Raw genomic sequence first — 24611 nt, 5'->3', positions numbered from 1 at the left:
CAGAGGAGTTCCTGCCGGTACCTGTTCTTGGCGCTCGAGCCACTGGTCCACCATGGGATGGTTGGCACTGAGAGAGGAGCGGGCGTTTTCCCTTTGGAACTGGGACGTCCAGGGGACGCCATCACGAGGCAGGCTGCGGTATGCTTCCAGATCCTTACCCTGGTAACACAGGCAGGTAATATAAAAGAGGCCATTTACACCTGGTATTAAACTCACAATGAAAGCAAAATTGAAGATTACAATTTTTTATAGAATATTGTGGTGTTTATTATAAAGGATTGATCTGTGTGCAGTGCACCATTATTTATGTGCCCTCATAATCTTGAATCATAACTTCCCCTCCCTCTTGCAGCATCTCTTCTCTTCTCTGATGACGAGGGCGGGGCTATAACCTGTCACTCACATGAGATCAGCCAATAGCAAACCACAACCATCCAATCAATTCCCCACAGACAAAATCAAGCCACGCCCACATTTGTTCTTGTTTCACTCGTACGGCACAATAGCAAAGAAAAGACAATTGAAACTACTGTTTCATGCTGACTTAAAAGGGTTAGTAAACCCAAAAAGTAACACAGGCTCATTGGAAATATGTCTCTATCTACATTTTTGTAAAACTCCAAAAACATACTTATGCATACAATTCACTGCAGTTTCCATCTGAAATGAACAGTAGTGGCAGTAAAACACCAACAACTTTTATCCATTATCGAAGTGTGAGTGTGTGTAAGTGTGTGTTTGTGTGTGTATATGTGTGTGTTAACAAGAAGCTACTTTAACAATTAAACCAGCGTAGCTATTACACAAAAGCAGACTGGGTTTTAATAATATGAATATCAATTTCCTTAAATATATGCTGTCCAATATAGAAATACCTTACTGAAAACCCAGATTAAACTCACTACGCAATGGATGGCATACGAAACTCATCTTGGATCCAAGCCCAACAATGATATCATTCAGGCCACCTAAATTTATAGGGCGCGCTAATTTCATTTCTCACTAATAAGGAGCTCCATTACAAGCTACTAATTCACACCATGTCTCTAATGTTACACTGCATGTTTTCACAAAGGTGAAATCAAACGCCCTCCGGCAGTGGAGCTCAAGTCAAATCTCCATTTGAAGAGTTTTTAGAGCAAACCTAAAACAGGTTATCCTGTGACACACGGGGCCTTAGCCTAGAAAGCCTACTGAGCACCGTTGCTCTTGGCTAATGACCTAGTCTGAACAATGAGGAAGAAGAAAAAGAGCTTCAAGTTATAGCATGAGCCAATTCACAACCGGACATAACCGCGATCCCATACAGTGTTGAAACACAAAGTGATTTTGATGTTCCTGCATGGTAAAAGGATCTATATAGGTAATCCTGACATTGAACAGCAGGATAAAAAAAGAGGAGGAAGAGACACAGCGAGGAACATGAAGAACAACAGGTCAAAGGCCCATAGGATGAGTGAAGAATTCATACAGATGGCCTTATGAATGAGCATGCTGTAGAGATTGAGGCTTTGGCCTCCAAATGCAGCAGGAGGCCTATAGGTTTCTTATAGTTCAGGAAGAGATACTGAGAGACAGATGTTACGCTCCATATGAGAAAATATCCATGAACACCAAACAATGCTTTGTAAAAACACGCAAGAGGCCACATTCTGGCCAACAAAGTGGATCTAAACTCAATGATAGTGCTATGCTCTTAAATAGATAATGACATGACACTGTTTATTCGTCTGAATACAACATCATAAAAAATAAATGCATTAAAATGCAATGTATACACATAATGATTGAAATACATATTTTATATGATGAATATATTTTTAATTAAATAAATAAATACACATGGCAAGGTTAGTTCAGGTTGTAAAATGTAAAAAAACTAGGTGTAATGATATTATTTATTTCGATGGTTACACCACATGACATTGGAAGAAAAAATAAAATAAAAATAAAAACACCTGACGTGCATTTTTTAATTAGGCAACATATTTTAATTATTTTCCTTTTCTTTATCTTGGACAGTCGATGATCTCCAGACCAGCAAGTCTTGGCCAGATAAAATGAGAAAGTTATATTCAAAAGTTGTAAGATGTATCCAAAAAAAGCCACAGAGTTTGGAGTTTTGGAGAAGGACTATTTTCTGCATATATCAGCCGACAGCCGAGATGCAAATACGCAACATTTCTTCTCAGTGCCAGCTATTCTTACTTCAAGGTGAACTAACACCTTTATGTTCATTTCACGAACTCACTGGTGCTAAAATAGAGCGCATTTATATTCACCCCGTTGCTTATCGTCATCTGACAGTATCAACCAAAAACAGACCCTCCAAACACCTCGAGCTTTTCTTACGAAATCCCCAAAAAACAATCAAGAAATAAATGATCCGGTGCAGAACGAAAGGTAAAAAATAACAGCTTAATTCTTCTGCTCTGCTAAAATAAGAGTGTGGTGTTTGGATTATGGAAGAAACCGACAAGCAAAGTGCTTTTAAACAGGATTACTAGTGAACGGCATGAGACGCGCTAATCTCATCGAGGGTTGCGGTGTCACATTCGGAGTACTCCATCTTCCCTCGCTCCCTCCCCTTTGCCCTTCTTTTAATTTGGAATATTGCTGTTTCAAAGCACTGAAGGCTTGTCATCACTGCAAAAGAGCAGCCATTTTGCAAGGATAATTGGCCTCTTTTTCATTGGTTGCCTTAGGGAGACTAGGGAGGAAAACAGAGAATCTGCCTCTCTTTGATTCATCTAAAGCCAAAGGCATTGACCATCGCAATGAGGCCAGAATCAAGAGGGAAGCAACAAACAAAGAAAGCAGATCCCATTCTTCTTACAGCAAAGACTTACGGTTCCATAACCAAGAGAGTTCCAGGTCAACAACGAACGGTGGCAACGGTCATCTAGAATTTCTCAAGATGAATGAGACGGAGCAAAGGGAAGCCACTTCTTACGAGTTGTCCTAAAAATGCTCCAATTGGTGTAAATTGCTTCGATTTGTGCCAGACAAAAATCCTAACCCTAGAATAACTGAACCTGTAAAGCATATCAGCCTGTCACTGAAAGAAAAAAAAAGTTGATACAACGGGTGGGTGTATTAAGCAAAATCTATATCACAATATTCTTAAAATTTTGGTCAATAACATACTAATGTAGCCTAGCAGAAAAACAATAACCCTATACCACGATAAAAAAGACCAATAAAAAAAGATAATAGATTTGCTCAAATTGCTCAAATATTTTTTTTTTTTTCTTGTAAATCAGAACACACTGATTTTGTGTGTTTTTGTGTGCAGCTCGCGAGAACAGAACAACCAAACAGAACCACAATCTTTTAAACTCATCAAATTTAGACTGCAAAATAACATTCACTAATTGGGTAAATGTGATTTTTTTTAAGCTGTAAAAGCGCAGGCATCACTGGAATATCCATGATTGAAACAAGACTCAAAAATGTACCGCCCTAGCTAAAACTTCACATTTTCTCTAACATTAAGGCCCATTCAAACCAAGAACTATAACTATAAAGCTTACTATAACGATAACTATATCAACGTCCACATTAGGTCATAACGTTATGTTTATTATAAGCGCGTGGCTCTTTAAAGTCGGGTGGATTTTAATTGGCTGTCAATCTTTTCATTGTTCATCAGGTAGAAAATCGTTCTGAAAGTGATTCCTCTGTGTCCTTATTATAGCTGTAGTGTGGACTTCCCTATTCTCATAGAATTAGAAATATTATTAAAACTATATAGTTATAATCCTTGGTCTGAACGGCCATTTATTATTATATGTATGTAGTTATAATGCACGGCTACTTTAGAATGTTTATCTCCAACGAATAAAGATGATTTTGCCTCCATAGGTGTAGTTACAACATCTACTAACCAGCCAAACCTTGACTACTAGGTCTTTTAAGCAAGTTCAGAAAAGCACTTTTCCTAAATCTGTCCCTTAAATGAATGTTCTTTATGCTGCTTTCCAAAAAGTGATGGAAAACCAGAAATAGAACAGACAATAAACTCACCTTCCGCTCTAGACTATTGGTTCCGCCGGTGGTGTTGGCTTTCATAAACCCTGCCGTGGTGGACCAGCGTGTGGGATTCTTACGAGACGGTTCCTCTGGCTGAAGCTGGGCTTCGGGAAGACCAACCAGGGCTGGGTCACTGCTACGCCGTACATGCAAGGGCATGTCTGAAACAGAGAGATGAGAAAGATCTAGTTAACAGCATAAGTTCATGCATCTCACTCCAAAAACTGGAGTGTGTTCACTACGGTGCAATAAGACATCCTTCCCATATGACCACAGATAACAAACACAACACTCCGGCTCGATTTCCTACAGAAAGGCCCACACAAAAGTGTGACAGGGACACAGTAGTACACTTATGTGTGACACAAAGCCAGTTCCTTTGAGCATTGCAAAGAAAGGCGGTGGCAATAGGACCATTTAGCTGGGCTTGTTCTGTGGCACGCGCACACCACACACGCTTGTGAGAAAGATGGGAGAGGCGAGACAGAGGTGTCCCAGTGCTGCGGAGCTGTAATGGGTTTGAACCGCAGGGCAGGTGGGGGGGATTAGTCAGATACCGGTTCACTCTTCCCGTCTCACACAGCTCAGATCGCTGCTCTGGTTTTTAGGGCATGTACAAATAGACTTATTTTTACTCTTTACTAACACTTTCTATTGAGTCTGTATATTTAAAGCATTATATATAAAAATGCCTGATAATAAACCTACAATGAACATAACTGTAACCATAAAATAATACTGGCCTATGTATATATTTATTGCTTTTTTTTTTTTTTTAATAAAAGGGCATACAGTATTGCTTTAACCTGTTCACTATCAGTGTCAGTATTCCCCCATCACATATTTTAGTAATCATCACAACTTAGGTAGCATTCGAAAGCTTAAACACTCAAAATTCAATTTTGTGAAAAGAGTTTTGAAATTGAACACTGCTTTGCCAAGGAGACAGAACGGTAAATCCTTTTTTATGATATAAAACTTCAAATTTGTAACACAACTTGAAATTTAGAACATGTGACTGATTTTATAGCAATTTTACAGCCCAAATTATTTTGTAAAACATTTTTTTTATAAAATTTTAAATGTTTAGTTCAGTTAATTTGCTTTACAGCATGCCTAAACTTTTATAAGGTGTTTTTTTTTTTTTTTTTACACTTTCATTTTTGTGAAGTGCAATATTCTATACTGTCTTCTTTAAAAAGAGACTTGCTAGTTCAAAAGATATGTTCAAGTCTCTGTTACTAATTCACAAACTGCACATTTAGAGCACCAACAGCCTTATCCGTTTAGTAGGAAGCAAGATTGTGCAAAGCTTTTTCAGTTGAATAAACAAGTTAATAGTGAGCAACTTATTATTGCCTTATTACTTACTATTATAAGACAATATTGCCAGTTAATTTGTCAATTGTTGCTCTACCAACAAAAAAATTGTTCAAAAGAAAGACAGCATAACTGTTGCAAAACACAGCAATGGCATTCCTGAATCAATCAGCATTTTTGAACAAAACAGTTGAATGAATGATTCAATGACTCAGTCATTTGCTGTTTCTCAGCCGTAAGGCTGCATCCTAATAAGTTTCCATATCTTGGCTGCCAGATCACCAAGCACTATCAAAGGCCATCCCAATTTGAATGATCCTACACTCTCAGAAAATAAAGTACATTAGGGGTACAATGGCTTGTCACTGGGGCTGTACCCTCAAGGGTACAATATTGTACCTTAACCTTTAAAAGAAACTGTACATGTATGTACCTTTTAATGCTTTTTGACCCTCAAAAAGGTACATATATGTACCTTGAGGTCCAATAATAAGCCCTATGAGGTATGTTAGTGTAGATTGTACCTTGGGGGACAGAAATGGACTCATACTGTACCCCTATTTCTGACAGTGTAGGAAGGCGGCCTTCGATTGCATCCTTCATTCAGAATATTTTGAAGGATGCATCAAGTGTATCCAAAGCAAAAACCTTCATGACGTGCCATGCAGACTTTCTAGATCACCTCATTCTAGCGTTTAATGCTGAGGAGTAGTCTTGTCTAGAAGCCTCAGATGAGCTGGTCTAGCATGGACGCAGCCTTATTAGAAGGAATGAATAAGTGTTTGAACGAATCCGTTGAAGGAATTATTTAAGTTACTCACTAATTTATTAGTTCCTTGATGAATCAGAATTTTTGAATGAATTGGTTGAACGAATGATTCAAATGACTCACAACTGGAGTAACAGGGAAAAAAAAACAGACAAGCACACTGATACGTTATGTTGGACTCCACATTCTTGGAAAGCTACTCAATCTGATTCTAGGAATATTGGAAATGTTGTATAATGCATCACAGGAACAGTTCACCTATAAATGACAACTCTGTCGCCATCATGTCATTTTAAGCCATTTTGTTGACATACTTTCTTCCAGGGAATGCAAAAGGTGAATTGCAAATGTAGATTGCAAATTAGATTGCCACACTTGGCAATATAATGGACATGAGAGTACAGTATTTCATTTAAAGTTCTCCATTTAATGAATATCATAGAAAATATAAAACCAGTTCAGATTAAAATAGCCACAGACAGTGACATTTTAGACCCGAGGGGAAAGAACAACCTCTCCCAGGAAACCTTTTTTTCCCCCCTTGCTAGCATCTATACCATGCGTTAGCCACAGTCAGCGGGAAAGTAAAGCGTTCACATGTCATCTGCAGTTGTGTCTGAGTGCCGACAGGCAGATTTACTGTTAGTGTCTTGCCACCTGGCAGAAGCTCTGAGCGCTTGAAATTTCTCAGCTCTCTGATCTCTGGGTTTATGACTTGCTACAAGTGTATGTGGTACATCCATAATTATGCAAATGTCCCAGCAACCACCTGTCATCCCTCGACAACGTCCTGCCACAGCATATGCCCATATTGCGACTACCATCTGATACCGTACGCATGCATATGCAGCTTACAGAAAGTCACAATTTTACAGACATAGAAAGTTTCGGTCATGCCACGACTCACCACATGAGGTCTACAATGAAAACAGAACCGTGAAATCCGAATAGCCTGAGGCTGTACAAAATACTCACCAGACCAAGGGAGGCCCTATTATTCAATTATGAACTGAACTCAATAATGATTTTTAATACACTTCCTTTTGTCGGTGTTCAGTTCACATTCAGTTCATGGCTCTAATGACGAGGCCCCTCAGTCGAAGTGTAACTGTATAACTCTAACCTATGTCTGTGATTACATTCAATAATTAGCTTAAGGCCAAGATGGCTCGAAACGCACAGAGATGGGTCTCAAGAAAAAAAAAAAAAAAGATCAAATAATATATTTTATTAAATATATAAAATTACATTACATATTACTAACGTCAAACAAGAAGTGACATGCGGATTGCAGATAATGGGAGCAGGAACTAATGGGGCTTTCAGAGAACAACGCAACAAAGGCAAAAACAATGTTTTATTGAATGTGACAGGGTTGTTGAACTCAGCCAAATCGCATCTGATCAGTAACATCAAAAATCTATGCAGAAGTATGAACGAAGCCAAAATATGTCTGTGGAACCTATTACAGAAAAAGTCGGGAGATGTTGGGAAATGCACCAATTTTGGACAAATATTTTAAATCATGTTGAAGATGAGGCCTGAACGAATCCACGTGGAACTTCTCAACAAACCTCATTCTTTTCTGTCCAATTTTTGGTCTATTTTTTTTTTTCCTAATTTGACCACAGCAGATTTCTTTGAATGTTTTCTGGGAGCAGGTGGTTCCTCATCTGATGCATGTGTTCATATCCTTATTTGATTTATTTTAAGAATCTAATCACAAAATCTTTGAAGAGAATCAAACCACATGCTCTCTGCAACATGTTGCATTATTACACTAATTTGCTCAATGCAGGTAAATATTTCTCTTTTCCTGGCGTAATTGATGTAACTCAAAGATGTTCTGCAAAATTAGTTACATCCAAAAATATCAGTTACTTAAGCCACAAGTGTGTCATTTGATTTGTCTAACAATACATCAACCAACTCAAGCATCCACCAACTTTCTCATGCACAAACGATACTGGGGTGGAAATCACATGAGTTTAAAATATTTCTGCATATTTTAATATGAGAAAATATCTGCCTTTTTTTTAAACCGGCCATTTTTAGAAGTACAATGAGAGCATGGAAAGCATGTGATGCTGCTCTGACAATATTGCTTTTGTTGAACAGCCCATCTAGAAAGTACACACAGAGGACACACAACCCCGTTTCATCCCTTTCTCCCTCTCGCACCACTCCAGCCAATATGGGTTCCTAATGTGTGATCGGATTAGCTTTCCTCGGCCAGAAATTGGCTTCCCCTGCGTTTAATAACCAAGACGACCACTTAAAGGCCTGTACCCATCGATCTCAGGTGTGTTAGGGGTATGACCAGGCCCTCTAATGAGACCAAGCACCAATTTCAGCTCTCCATGGAGGATTATGAATAGAGGGGGAAACATAGGCCTGCAAATAACCTAGACACCAAAGATGGGGTCAAACTCACCAGGGACGCCCTCTCAGACATCATATTTACATCTCTAATCCACCGCCTCTCGTTGAGGGCCGTGTGGCGGAGATTTGTGGATTAGTCTGTAATTGAGGGAGAATATTCACTGGTATCTCCGATACGATGCACCACAAAGCCTTCATTCACATTCACGACCTTTACTCTAAAACCTGCGAGATGCCGAAATGTAGATCCGTCGATCTTTCGCATCATAATTTCATCTCTAACTTTACTTCGTTCCTCTATAAACCTTGTGTTTTCTGCTTCGCTGAGTTGGCACTAATAACATGCAATTTACTTCTGACTTTTCAAACACAGGGCTCTCTAATATATTACTTACTGCTTCCAATCATTTAAATTGCCCGTGTGTCCAGTTTGTCCTTGCGGGCCGCTTACCTGCCAAAGGAAAGTGTCCCTGACTGGCTGCCAGTAGTGGGTAATGGAGAGGACGGGGAACGCTGAGGAATACTGATAAGGCTGTGGAAGAGGACACTACGAGAAGCAGAAGCAGGAATGGGCCAAGCCTGCAACTCCCATTTCATCTCGTTTCCCCCTCTGTCGCCTTTCATATGTTGCAAATGAAATGATTGGCTAAACCAGGCATAATTTTACGGATTTCTATGGATGTTACAAATACGACCTTGGTTTTCTGATGGATAAATATGCAATGCTTCAAGGACTGGCCAGCTTCTGAACGTTTAGAGGGCCGAGGAGTCTAATTGAAGGGGCTGAGTTAATAAAATATGAAATAATGTCTTTGCTGAAACTCTTTTTAAAGAGTCAAGTGTCACCAGAGCATCCATATTGATATCTCTGGAGGTTTAGGCAGGGACCTCTTTCAACTATATCTCAACCTACATTTGCATTTGCCAACGGGGTACACAAAGTCCTCATGAAGGAGGTAGCTTAACTTTACTTTTTATTGCATTGGGGCACTGGAAAAGTGTTCAAAAGGAATATCTTGGAATTTGTTCAAAAAGCAAGACTTGAGATGACTGTCACACGCTGAATAGTGGGGCAATGCTCAATTTAGAGGCAGCTGATCTTGAGTAGATCTGAATAGGGCAGAGTTTCAGTTTTGTATACAGTGTGGATTTGTTTTCTCTAGGGAAGAATGTCGGAGGACACGCTGGGAGGATTTAGAGGCAGATGTAGAGAAAGAGTGAGTGTCCTGCTTGAGTGCTGGAGCGTTGCGACTGGGCAGCGTCTGTGCGTTTCGACACGGTGGAATGTGAGAGGTTCCAGTCTGAAGATGTAAAAGTGAGAGTGGTGATAAGAAACCAGAACTGAAAACAACTGTTGAACTAAGAGAGTGAAAGATAAGGGGATTCAAGAACTGAAAGACTGAGAGAAAGATACTAAAACTTCCCGACACAACTGTCACGAATCAACCTTCAACTTTCAATTTTTTGGTTTAGTAATAACCAGCAGTGTTATTTTATAGGATTGTTGAGATAATAGTTTTTATTTTTAAGGTTTTAGTCATTTTGTTGTGTGTTTTAGTCATTTTATGTTTTATTATAATCGTTTTTATTCATATTTATTAGTTTTAGTTAATTTAGTACATCAAGTTCAGTACATCAACTACATAAAAAATTAGAAATGTTGTTTTGGCAACTAGCTGAAATATACTGTATATATATTATTTTATTTTTATTTCAGTTAATGTTTATTTTATTTTAGGCAACGAAAATGTTTCAATGGTTTTAATTTTAGTGAACTATATTAACCAAGACATTTGGAGGAATCTAGGGATGCACAATATATGGTATTCATATCAGTCAATACTGGATATTTAATTGTATATGTTAATTATGTTATGTTTACATTTAGATTACCTTTGTCATCATTTAACACTGATTTAAGTTTAATAACATAAATATTCCAAAATAATATGAAATAATCCACTAAATAAAAAAAAATAAAAAATAAAAACACTTCATTCTGTACATTATATTTCTGTGATGCATACATTTACGTGTAACATTTAAAGCGATTGATTTTGGTTTTTAATATTTTATTTTATTTTAATTTATTTAGAAAAAAATAGCATATCATTTCATCCATTTAATGTTTATCGCAATCACATAAAAATATTGGCATGTCTGTATCAACTAGAGTTGTATTATTGGTGCATCACTAAAGGAAATATATTACGGCTTCCCAAATCTTTAGTGTTAATGTAAATAAGTATTTCTGTCTCTAATCAAAATAGTACATTCCACATATGCACAGTAGTACTGTAAATGTTGAGGATAAGGTTTGGACAGCCGGACGTTTGTGTACACTGTCTAGTCAACACAACGTTAAATATTCAATGAATCTGAAGCTCAAAAGAGATCTGGAATAGATCACATCTCCCATGTGACTCTACTGGGAAATGCACCCGTTTACACAAGTCTAAATGCAAAGTTAATCTTACATGATGACTTAAAACCTCAGATGTGTTTTATAAACCTTTTGCAAAGTCATACATTAATCAACACATACTTTCTGACTCTCTGAAGGGCAACAAATAAATGTTAACAGCACTTAGTGAGCTGGGAGGATCTGCATTAAACTGAAACAAATCTGATGGAGAGATTACTGCGTCCAGATTTAGATGAGAAAGACACAAGGAGGACTGATATAAACAATGATAAAGTGGAAAGAGTGTGTGTATGAAAGGGATAGGGAAAGGAGGAAGGACTGGAAACTCAAGCCTGGATTTCACGAAATGAATCCTGACTCATCTGGGTCGACGTTTCCCACATGTTGGGGACAGCAATCAGAGTTGTACGGGGGAGAGCAATTAACTCGACACGAGTGGCAACACCCCAGTGTCACCAGTAGGCCAGCGGAGAGGAATGAGAACAGAAGTCCCTGGAGGAGCGCTAATCAGCTAACCAAACATTTCTGCTGAGCTACGACTACACACAGCTCTCCTAATGTCAATACCATAGAGGCATTCCCTCAACGCTACAGCCACCTTGACGGAAAACTGGATCTGCCAGCTACAGGACCACTGCCAGTCAAAAACACAAGCGTTCACTGTGTTTCAAAGCAGGAGGAGTCAATGCAATTCAAAGTCAACATGACTTGCCGCTTGCAATCCGTTTTACTTGCATACTCAAACATGTTGTAAGTGAAAATGGATATTCAGTGCAGAATAATACAGGGGGAAATTTATTTAGGTTGAATGACAAAAAGTGGAAGTTGAATAAATGAGAGTTAGCTGAAACTATGCCTGAATATGCATTTTAAAGAATATACACTACCGTTTAAAAGGTTGTGGTCAGTATTAGGACACAGTTTTAAATAAATATTTCAAATAAATGCTGTTTGAATTAAACTTTCTATTCATCAAAGAGTCCTGAATAATAAAATTGATCACGGTTTCCACATAAATTTAACTGTTTTCAACATTGATAATAATCATAAATGTTTCTTCATCAAATCATCATATTAGAGTGATTTCTGAAGGATCATGTGACACTGAAGACTGGAGTAATGATGCTGAAAATTCAGCTTTGATCACAGGAATGAATTACACTTTACTATATACTCACATATAAAATAGTTATTTTAAATTGTAATAATATATATATTATTTATTTACTGTATTTTTGATCAAAGATGAGCATAAAATACATTTTTCACTAACATACGTATATAACGTCACAAATTTTTCCTCACAATTCCTCTTCAAAATGTCATCATTATCAGTGGAAACGTTTTTGTTTTTTGCCCATATTTGGCACGACTAGTGATGCAAAAACATACAAATGCTTTAATCCGAGTGGAGATTGTCCAAACAAAAGCAAAGAGTTATCGGTCGGAAAGGCCTGGAAAGGTCACCTCTGGTCAGACGAGTGTGTGCAAGAGCTTATCTGTGACAGAGACAACATTAAATATATTAAGTTGTCTAAAACGTTTGAAACTTTCCCAACTCCTATATCCGTTTACTGTACACCACAGGAAAGCTTAGCAGAAGCTCAAATGCTGTCTGTTGCTATGATCATGGGTCCGTCTTTGTGGTCTCACTGATGATTACTTATTAAACTGTCATGAACAGCCAATTACAATAATTCCTACCCCTCTGTGTTAGTCAAAACCACATGTTTGGAAGCACGGAGGGGAACGGAGAAACAATGAAAGAGGGAGAGGTGGGAAAAATCCAACTGTACTGCTGACACAAGGAAATTCCACAGAGGAAAAGTACGAATACGAATACAAAGACAAATGCTTAGTTCAGACACACAGACGTTAGTTTAATGAGCAGATGTTGTAAATTGGAGGGAGATAATGTTTCAATCTGTTCTGAGATTACACCCTTGAAGTTTCTATAGCAAATGGTATTTCGTCCAGTATTTGGAGCGTGAAGGAGTGCTGAGGGAAAAGGGAAAGATAGGAAATATGACTTTGATGTTGTGTTAATGCCAAGTCACAGTTTGAATAAGAAGTTAACTTGCTCAAGAAATGTTTAACAGATTTAATTATGAACCGTTATTTTCAACAATGTCCTATTAATATACTTAATAAAGTGGAATGTTTGCTATTTGAATAGTTGAACAGTTGTTTAAATCATTGTTTTAGGGTGTCCAGTGTCTAATGATGTCCAAACTACTTACTGTAGACGCGCTAAAACCAAGGGGACAGGTACTGGTATCCAATATAGACTCCCAGTGAAGCACAACTACACTGGATCACTATGGGTTGTGCATATGCATATTTTCATGTACAATAAAATGGATCAAGTTAATAGAACTAATGGTATAATTGTGCAATTTTCCTATAATACAATAATAATAATACAACATTGTCTCTTGATGGACTAGTCGATGGCAATGTGCTGTGTCATCATAACGCCATCAGCTGTAAATAGACAATAGGTCCTTCTGAGACCAACTTTGATGCCATCTGTGTCCACACCGGCTGACTTCAGATTCATACACTTAAAAATAAAGGTGCCAAAAGGGTTTTGTCAAGGAATGATGCCATAGAAGAACCATTTTGTGTCCCATAAACAACCTTTCAGTGAACAGGTCTTAACTTTTTCCCGCCATTGACGTTAATTTACGGCGGTAGGGGGCGCAATCACGCATTTTCTGAATCTGAAACAAGCGATAGCACATGTAATTATATGCATAAATCAGAACTGCCTAATGATACTGAATTAAATGTGGACCCAGGACGAGCTACAGGACTGAGAAGCTTTGAGGTGTTGATGGACTCGATCGACTCCATCTGTGTTTTGATCATCGTTCTGAATCCAGATGTAGTCTTTGACAAAAACATGATTTTCTCAGCTTTTTGCTCAAAATATATATATATATATATATTTTAACTTATCCATATTCAAATGTTGATTAACAAAGAATGCATTAAGCTAGAATAAAGCTTTTTTTAAGCAGAGAATGGTTTTTTTCTTTTTTGATATATTGCATGTTCAGATACTTATACAACAAAATATTCTGGGGGCCATGAAACTATTGTGAAAATGATTAAAAATGCTGGCTTAAAAAAAAATGCTGGTGGGGAAAGTGTTAAAAGATCCATTTTGTATGTGAGGAACTTCAAAACCTTTTTCCAAGAACCTTTTGTGGAATGGAAAGGTTACATAGAAGTATCAATGGAACCATCAATGCCAATGCAGAATCTTTATTTTCAAGAGTGTATGATCTAAGAAGAGAATTGCATTAAAAAATAAAAAATAAAGTTAATGTCAACAACCATCAAGTTATCAAGCCAATATCCTAGTAATACACTAATAATAAGCAACAAGTTAATAGTGAGAATTGGATGTGTGGTCCCTAAACAGAAGTGCTATAAACAAAGACTGCTGTCAAACTTCATTCACTAAACTCAACTCAAACTATTAGTATTCTAACCGTGTTTTCTAGCATCCACAATCATTGTTGAAATCTTCACCCAAAAAGCTAGAAAAACATCAGAAGCCCAAAAAGACAATATTCTCTTCATTCAGTAAAGTAAACACTAGTGGCAAATACATGCTCGCTCCTCCGAGAGTCTTAAAATGAACACAGAGCCAAACACATAGTGTGTTTAGTTCCTCTTCATACATTATTTCAAATGACAGACACATGTTTGCCAGATTGCAGTGTCAAGCTCTTCTGGTTTCAAACATAGTCAGCGTGACTTGTTAAAACTCGGAACATTGTTGAATCATTTCATCTTTCCCATACAGCCTCACATCGGCAAAAATAACAACCGCAAAATGGTCAAGGAAAAATGTTTCCTCAAGATCAAAGCAACGATTCCTTCGCCAAAAAAAGCACTGGCCTAATGATCTGTTGGCCCCATTATTTCTTCTTAAACGTATCAGTAAAGATCTGGCCATAGGGTGAGTTCACCTATGATAGAATGCTATAATAAAACGGGAGGGTTTGCGGGAAGCCTAAAACAAACAGCACTTAAGAGTTTCCCGGGCGAGACATCGACTCCCAGGAAATTCCAGCGAGGTCCGCATGGACTTTCTCATGTGTAACGGCTGCTCCATCTTACGAGGTTGACAATACGTGGGTTGAGTCACCTACTCTTGCAATCTCTCTCTCACACACACACAAGAGATAGAGCATTTCATTAGTAAGACGTATTTCAAACACAAGGTCGCTGATCTGTAGAGTGCCGTACTTCTCTAGTTTTGCCTTATTCATCATGGTGTTGTGCTCTCGACACGTGACGTCCCTCTGGTCCTCATTGTTTCTCATCTTTGCGTAGGTGGCTTGTGGTTCGTGAGGGAAACAGCCTCCAGACATGAGCTCCAAAAACACCATTCCTGAGACTCACTGATCCTGGGATGAGCCCGAGGCTACGGCCGCCCAGACTCAACCACGCATGCAAATCAACTAACACTTGACAAGACCAGCAATGATGTGGGAATGAGCCCACACTGAGGATGCTTGTACACTCTGTTAGACGGAAAGGAAGGCATAAGATCTTTGGTAAGAGACGAGTTAGTTTGAAATCAAGTCAATTGGACCCAAATACTGGAGTTAAAGAGAACTTTCTCTCAACTTTTGGTGACAAAATAGAGCATCACAATCCCGAATCCTGTATTTCATCTCCATAGAAATTATTAAATCCATGTTCAGGGTATTATCTGTAACTAAAACTTTTTTTTTTATGAATTGAATGAATATAAATAACTTTTAATGAATATATATATATATATATATATATATATATATATATATATTAGAGGTGGGCATAGATAAAAAAATTTAATCTAGATTAATCTAGATTAATTTTGAAATTAATCTAGATTAATCTAGATTAAAATGGCTCATTTGAATTCTGCCGAAGGCATTAAGAATATGTGTGCTACCCAAATAATGACTATAAAAGTAAGTCTTTGAGAAGGGGTTTCTCAAGCAAGGTGGCGCATTAGACCAGGGGCTCATCTCCTGTTTCCAAAATGCATCACAAACTGCTTGAGAAAGCTGTTCTACTCATAGACTGTAAAAGGTTACTACTGTACTGTTACCGTCCGTAGGCAACATTAGGTAGGCCTATGTTATTATCAACTACTATAGGCTATCAATTAGGGATGGGCGATATGGCCTAAAATCCATATTGTGATATACATTGCAGCCTCTTGTGATAACGATATATATTATAATAAAACCATTTCAGAACAGGTTACACAGACCCTGCTAAACAACTGCTAAATGTTTTTTGTTTTTTTTAAAGGGTGTATGTAGTTTTGAGAACATATATTGTGCAAAACTGTAAGTATACAACATAATTTTGCAGATAAATAAAATGTAAGTACACTAGCTGCAGAGACTTAAGTAATGTTTATTATGGCTTGGAGCTTATGAAACCCCAAATTTAAAATTAGAATATTGTCTAACTGATGTCTTTTCAGTTAAAAAGAAACACAACAACGATTCTTAAAATCGGGCGCAGACAGAGATTATGTGCTACACCACTAAGACATATTGGGAATAATACGCGCGCGCTGGTATTCAGTGATATCATGTTTCGTTTTGAATTTGAGGTGGTAGAACGGATTAGTCGTGTGTTAACTTACCGAACTGTGACCCCACACACTCTGTCTATAGTTTGCTGCTGCTCGTCGGACGGCTTAAATCCGAACCAAGTCCAAATAATGGATGTTGCACGGATCTTTTTCACCAGCTTTCACTTTCAGCCGTGTTTACTTATATTTTTTTTATTTATTTATTTTTTTTTTTTTAATTACGCCAAACTCTAAAATATTTCATTAGGTTTAAATTTTGAGTAAAATATATTTCTAACAATCCTTATCTTTCATCATTATCCAGTAAATCACAAACAACTGGAACAATCATGCGGCCTTCGAACATTGTTGTGGACAAAAAGACGAGAACCGCTGATCTAGAGGAAACCAAAACTTTCTGTTCTCAGAAAAATCTCAAAAAAATGTTGCGGCCCGAGTTCAGACTTGGACACGGCTCATTTACATTTTAATCTGAGTGTGTTTGAAGGCTAATACGTCATGTTAATGGCAGGACTTTTGTTCAAAAGCACGGAAAGACAGAAACAAAGTTTGGAAACTGGCAGAGACAATTTTCTGCAACGCATATCCACGCGAGTCTGAGTGTGTGAGTGTGCTTCAATCTAATCACAGATCATTAGCAGATTAATGAGAGGTCTGGTTAAGCTGATCCTCGGTTCTGATCCTCGCATGACAACATGTGTAGAAAACTTTCAAAGAGCAGAGTAGACATGTTCACTGCAAACTCTAATGAACTCCAGAGTTTTGACGTTTGCGCCTGTTTTTCTCAACACACAAGCACAAATCACGAGGGTGTTTTATTCTGACAGCGCCATGGGAATTGGCAGAACTAAAGCGATCCCGCCTTAGTTTGTATTCACAAAGCTGAACCCACTGAAGTGAACTTGGCTTTGTAGTCGGGCTTTGAATTAAGGACTTGAGATGCATCGTGCCCGATGAATGCAGATGACTGTGTGACATTGCTAATGATCTTCCACGTGTCTCTGCTGAAGAGCTGAGCAGGTGCTACACACACTGCTACACACACACACACACACTGATGCACTTTGAGCAGGATCTGCCCATTTCTTTCACACACGTTGACTTAGCATGTTAGTGCTGAGGAGGACAAGAGGAAGGAGAAGCTGAATGGAGGTGGAAAGTGTTTAGTGCAGAAAAACTTTGGATGAGAACACACACACACACACACACACACACACACACACAACAATGCTTTTAAACAGATTATAGCAGACAAAACAAGACGGTTTTAATCTAAGAGCTGAAGAAACAAATGTGAGTTGTTAACCTGTGAAACAATGCAGCTGTGTGAAACATTGTGAGGCGCTAGTCAATTTATTTATATTTGCATTGTTTCAATCAGTTCTAGAGAAAATCATGATGTTGATGTTTATAATATCTTCATGCCTCATGACACTTGTTGAACACAAGCAATCAAGCCGTTGAGATTTGCTATATACACGTGTGTGTGCGTGCGTGCGTGTGTGTGTGTGTGTTTACATTTATGTATTGTATGGTGATAATATAAATGACATTTTTTTAACAATATAACAATCAAGCAGTTGAGATTTGCTATATTGTAAACAGTTTACGTGAGTGTACTCTTATGAATCCCAGTAAGGTTGGATATACTTATAGTAAAATCATTTGTTATTGATTATTCATTTGTAAAATTTGTAAATGATCTGGTTATGGCTAATCTAATCAGACTGTACAGTATACAAACAAAAATGTAATGCAACTTTTTTACAACAAAGTTGTATGAATGATTGCATCGATATCAAAATTCTGGCTGATACTAAACCTATAATTATTTACATGATATGGCTAAAAATAACCAAGAACTGGGCAAACTTATACTTGTATAAAACACTAAAAACTAAAAATCAATCATTTCAAATGCTAAAAAGTGAATTTATGGATCACAGTATTATAATGTGTGGAAGTACGGAAAATGGATATTCATTTTAACGTGTTGAATATTACATTTATCAATGTAATTAAATTATGAGTGTTTTTATAGATTAACTTTAATTAGCGTTAGATTAAGGTAATCTTAATTTTAAAATAGGCAAAAAAGAGCATGCACAATTACATATTTAATATTGAAAGATACAATATCATGGATATACCAGTATTCTTGGAAATCCCATGGTATATGAATAATAATAAATCAATACTACGATAACTATCGAATCGCAGCAGTACAGATTACAATCTGGTACCATCATGATACCATTATAGTATTTATAAACGTGACGTTCCCTGTTTTACACTGCTAAATGCCCTCTCTGTAGTAAACCAGTCTTGTCCGCAAAGTAAGTGTTTTAGTCTCTCTGCAGTTGTCACACCTCATTAAATATTCCCCCCTGTTTTACAGTATAAATGGTTACAATTATCAGCCATAATAAGCTTTAGATTAAACTGTGCCACTTTTATAGTTCTTTGACTAATAGTGTGAATTAGGCAAGCTTCCCGCCCACTCCGGTGTCGAGGCTCCGCCCCTCCCCGCGCGCTCATTTGTGTTGTGCCGCTAATGGAGCTGGGCGGCGTGATGAAGAGATGACACAGCTAATAAACCACTGCTCCAACACGCTCCCGAAAAGGCACTTCAATGACAAAGAGCAAGAAGTCACTTTGTGAAGCGCCAGTGGCATGCAGCTTGATTCGAGCGGGTGCTTTCAGGGCATTTCCATGTCTGACTGGAGGTCTGTTCGGCATGCTTGAGGGCTAGCCTGATTAGCATGAGGAGACGTGATGGTTGGACCTACAGAGAGAAACTCGCCGTGCAAATGACACAATCACAAAAACAAAACACAAAACAGATGGGCAATCACACACGTTCAGCCATGCATATCAGCACACTGATTCTGCTCTTGGTGTTAGAGGAAAGATTATGTCAAAGCCTTTGGTCCAGAACGAGAAGAAGAGGTCCTGAAAGACTGTAGATGAAGTGATGAAATTTGGCGACGTAAGAATTAGCATGTGCAATTTAAAATGCATGTGTGCAATTGTAATACAGTTGCTGTTCTATTTGCAAATGTTCAAGTTTCATGTGCAATCGATACTTTATTGCTGTTACTCATGTAAGAGATTTAAACAAATATTTTGTTGCGGGTCAGTTTGTCTCAATTCATTTATCTGAGCTGTTTGAAATACTGTTTAACTTGTTATATTTTTGTATTGTGACTTTCTTTTTCCTTTAGCGTCATGAACACGCAAAGTGTCGTTAATGTGTTGTGAAATGTGCACACAAAATTACTCTTAAGATTGTGATTTTGACGGGGCAAGTTGACCCACATATCTCAGTGTGGACTACAGCTGCACAGACCGGGGGAAGAAAGTACATATTTTGTTATTTAAGTATATTTTTTGGACTTGGCTTATGAGGAACCAGCCAAAACATCTTAGTATCCACATAGCAAGCCCTAGCAACCACTCAGACCACATTAGCAACCACAAGCAACATTGTGTCTCATTTCTCCTCCGGAGGTCACATGTGTCAACTGCGTACTGTACATCATTGAGGCTGCCTCATTTCAGAAGAGTTACTATTGTAAAATTGACTATTATTCCTCGTGAGGCTTAAGTTATTGCAATTTCCTACATTGGAATGAAATGGTGACATTTCTGAAATGAAGCAGCCTCGATGACGTACAGCCAACAAATGCGATCTCTGGAAAATACAGCCTTCATAATGTACTATTAATAACCAAAAATACTCATTCACTAATAATTAGGGCTGGGCAAAAAAAAAAAAAATTCGATTAATCTTTGTTTTTGTTATATAGTCGATTCGATATCAATTCTCAAAAGCCACGAATCGATCTTTTTTTTTTTCGTATTTATTTCCAAATGTTAATTTGAACATATCTGACTGACTAGTCTTCTCCACTAGATGTCATCCTCTTATTTGCCTTGTTCGATGTTATAGCGGCGATCCTGGCATTCATTCAGGGCTGAACATGACGGATGCAGGTTCACCTTTCAGCGTGAAAGACGTTCCAGACGCTCCAGTTGAAGGAGCTCTCAGTGTCCCGATCAGACCAGAGCTGAAGGGTCACGAAAGTTGATAATTTTCAAGCCTTGCAAATTTAAGCATTCAAGTGAAAGAGAACTTGCGTGCGCTGTGTGAAAAGTTTTATGCGTGCACACACTCGAAGCACACACACACACACAGCTGCCGACTCAGACAGCGTGCGAATAATCACATGAATTCTCTTGCATGTCTCCTTGCACTAAAATGGACAAATTCACACAAATTTATCTCAAAATGCCCACCTTTGCATTATCCAAGTAAACATAGTCAGTTATGGCTTAAGTAATCAGTAGAGAAGAAGATGTGAATCATTATATTGGATCCGTGCATCAGTCTTAAAGTGACAGAAGCCTAATATTCCTGCATTAGTCTTAAAGTGACAGAAGCCTAATATTCCTGCTGCAGTCTTAAAGTGACAGAAGCCTAATATTCCTGCTGCATTAGTCTTAAAGTGACAGAAGCCTAATATCCCTGCTGCATTAGTCTTAAAGTGACAGAAGCCTAATATTCCTGCATTAGTCTTAAAGTGACAGAAGCCTAATATTCCTGCTGCATTAGTCTTAAAGTGACAGAAGCGTGACACGAGTGGATCTGACTGCAGTAGATGTGAAAGATATGTATAAAAATGATGTTATTTAAGCCAGCGCAAATACCTGTTTACATCCTGTTTTTCGGTTGAAGTCCAAAGTAGTCGATTGCCGAGTTCACGCGCATAGGTTTAGTTACCTATGATCACGCGCGTGAATATTCCTGCATTAGTCTTAAAGTGACAGAAGCCTAATATTCCTGCATCAGTCTTAAAGTGACAGAAGCCTAATATTCCTGCATCAGTCTTAAAGTGACAGAAGCCTAATATTCCTGCTGCATTAGTCTTAAAGTGACAGAAGCCTAATATTCCTGCTGCTGTTTGTGTTCTTAATGTTAATCAAACTACAAAAGACAAAACTATCACTCCCTGCTCTTCACTGAATTATGTTTTTGTAACTTTAATAAGCATTAACCTTTATTTAATTTGTACAGTAAAGATTATTTGCAGTGTTATTTTACTTGATATATTTGATAAATTTCTGTACTTGAAAACTATTGTTAGAAACCTGAAAAACCTTGAAAGCAATGATTATTACATTTGTATCTTTGTTCTATTGTATTTATGTATTTATTTGTTTATATTAATGGCTGTTTACTTGTCTTTAATAATCTTTGAAATGTACATTAGTAGTTTTAGCTCTGGTATCGAAATTGGAATTGAGAATTGTTAAATTTCACTCTATCTATGTATCTATTTTTGGATGTCAAAACCTTATTTATTACAATACAAGGACACATGGGCCAAAAAGAACAAAAACAATAACTATTTTATTCATTTATTACTTTTTTGTGGTGGGTCCACTGAAAATTTAATAATTTAATAAATTTAATCATATAGAAAATCAAGAATCAAATCGAATCGAGAATCGAACTGAGGTCTTGTGAATCAGAATCAAATCGAATCAGGACACCTGTATCGATACCCAGCCCTACTAATAATTGCATGATTTATTAGTATTTCTACGCACAGGAGAACTTCTCATGAAAAAAGTCCAATTAATTCACAACACGTGTGTACGCGCATGAATCTACCATCTCCAAAACAAGGGCAAACACAACAATCACCTTTTATACAGACTGAGATTACACACCTCTGATCAGCCATCTGTATATATATGCGAATACATACAATACAGGGTTAGTAAATGAGACCCAATGTCTTCAAACAATGTCAGTGTCTAGCTAGAATGTTGAAAGCCAGTCTTTCACAAATAATATTGTCATCGTGTGGTGTTCATGTCCCTACATGTCCTCCTAATGACTTCTACCAGACCACAGCTTAAGAGGAAGCGGGGGAGCGGCCAGCCACACAACAAATTGATTATATAAACGCTGGCCTGCCCGCAGGTGTCTGCACTTTTCCCCGCAGGCAATCTCCTAATGGCTGAGGATCTGGTGTGTCATCGGGGAAGCCTTTGTCAAACATCACCATGTTTATATCCCCAAGTCAGCCAGCCATCAGATTGGAAACACCCCCGAGGCTACTGTTTGGGGGTGGGGGGTACAGTATTGCTGGACAAACATTAAAACAAAAACATCTCTGAGGTTCTGATACCAAAGCAGTGGGATATCGCAGATCAGGCGAGTCATTTACATCCTTCTTGGAAGTGGCTGTATGTTATCATGACTTCTGGATGGAGCAGCAGGAGTGTTTTGAAAGCCAAAAATGAATGTTCTTCCAAAACGAACATGGCTGTCTTTTTTTCTAAAGGACACAAAAGGAGATATTTTGCTGAATGTTTGTGCTGTTCTTTCCATATTAAGTATAACAATCAACACCATAAAATGTCCAAAAAAGTAGTACATATTTGCTTGTGAGGCAACTGAAGTTCCTCACACAATAATATAATGTGACTTTAGATGGCATTGAAATATAGTGCACAAGCAATATGTACTACTTTAATGTTTGTCCAGTAAACATGCATCACGTTTCCACAAAAATATGAAGCAGCACAACTGATTCCATCACTGATAATAATCATAAATGTTTTTTGAGCATCATATCATCATATTAGAATGATTTCTGAAGGATCATGTGACACTGAAGACTAGAGTAATGATGCTGAAAATTCAGCTTTGATCACAGGAATAAATACTATATTTACATAAAAAACAGCTGTAATAATGTTTCACAATATTACTAAAATATAGACAGATATTGTTTGGATTTCAGCAATTAATGTGAACATTCCATTCCGCCCATCAATTATTGTAGAGTTCCCATAATAAAGAACATCATAAGCTTTTAAAAGTGCATGAGGGTGAATAACTGAAAGAATCTTCATTTGTGTGTGAACTATCCCATGTTTCATGAGATGGTTACATAAACAACTAAAAAAGTGGTTCGCCCAAGTGCATGATGGGATATGATGTTATGCCGAGCGTAAGGAGAGGAGGAGGCTTGGTAATGAGGGAGAGCGAGAGGGATATGGAGAGTTATTGGAGCTAAGCTGAAAAGATCCAGAAGTGCGACGGAGAGAGGCAGCGAGCCCCAGGGTAGAGCACCTGAACGCAACACACTCCCGTACTAATGAGTGCCTGCCTCTCTGAGCCCACCAGGGACCTCCCCTGCTCAGTGCACAGGCCTCGACACACACTACACACTACAAACACTCGCTCTCCCACTGCACTGCTGGAAATAAACCAGACAGACCAATGCCAGCGCGCCTTCATTAAGATTCAACACCAGCCGACAGCGTCAGAAAGCTCCAAAGTTTTCTTTATTTCTCTCGACTTTTTGCAAGATTACACTTTGGTGTCAGACAAGTCAGACGAACGCCTGATTCTGTATAATTACAAGCAAATTACATTCATTACCATAATTTACATCTCATCACCAATCCAATTATTAGTTGCCCTGACCTCTGCTGAAAGATTTTTTTTTTTTTTTTAAATAATCAAACGTGAGGGAAGAGTTCTCATTTCCCCTTCTCTTACTTCGAAGAGGAACAATCAATGCAAATTCGGCAAGACGAAAACTGAATGTCTGTGATTACATGTTTCGGCAGCCGAACTCGAGGGCCATCGCGCCGCTACTGCAGCTGGGATTTCTGTGTTATTGCTGGAATAAAACGCCCATCTCAGTTCTCCTGGGGAATGGCAGGAATTTTTTTTTTTTTTTTTTTTGGAAGTCATCAAGAACAGCTCTCACTATTTATCTATAATCACTATAAGACAGTGAGAAAGACTGATGAGGAGAGCTGGTTATCTGTAATCAAGCTGGTCATTGAGGGCAAACTCTGTGATTCAGAATCGTGGAAATGAGGAGATTTGGAAACAGAATAAGTCGTATGGGAAGGTGATATCGTCCTGCTGTGTGGCATGTAGCCAGCAGCCATATCACCCTGTAGCCCAAGACTGGTCTCCCACTGAAGCTAAGCAGGGCTGAGCCTGGTTAGTACTTTGATGGGAGACTCCTAAGAAA

The 24611-nt window shown here is 38.0% G+C and overlaps 1 protein-coding gene across 3 annotated transcripts in view; it reads right to left on the bottom strand.

The window, feature by feature from the left end:
- Nucleotides 1-24611, bottom strand: part of pard3aa (par-3 family cell polarity regulator alpha, a) — a 461686-nt gene that overhangs the window by 276223 nt on the left and 160852 nt on the right. For 2 of the 3 annotated variants that reach the window (XM_079863216.1, XM_079863217.1), the window contains exons 4-5: nucleotides 4027-4193; nucleotides 22-159 (exon numbers count right to left, since the gene is read on the bottom strand). In XM_079863216.1, coding sequence (XP_079719342.1) covers nucleotides 22-159; nucleotides 4027-4193 — 305 coding nt within the window. The remainder of the gene's footprint in view (nucleotides 1-21; nucleotides 160-4026; nucleotides 4194-24611) is intronic. The other variant, XM_079863218.1, reaches the window with a different exon arrangement.

Source organism: Squalius cephalus (assembly GCF_949319135.1).
Source record: "Squalius cephalus genome assembly, chromosome: 25".
Taxonomy (NCBI): domain Eukaryota; kingdom Metazoa; phylum Chordata; class Actinopteri; order Cypriniformes; family Leuciscidae; genus Squalius; species Squalius cephalus.
Note: the sequence above shows the minus strand (reverse complement) of the source record. Positions and strands in the feature narration are given on the sequence as shown.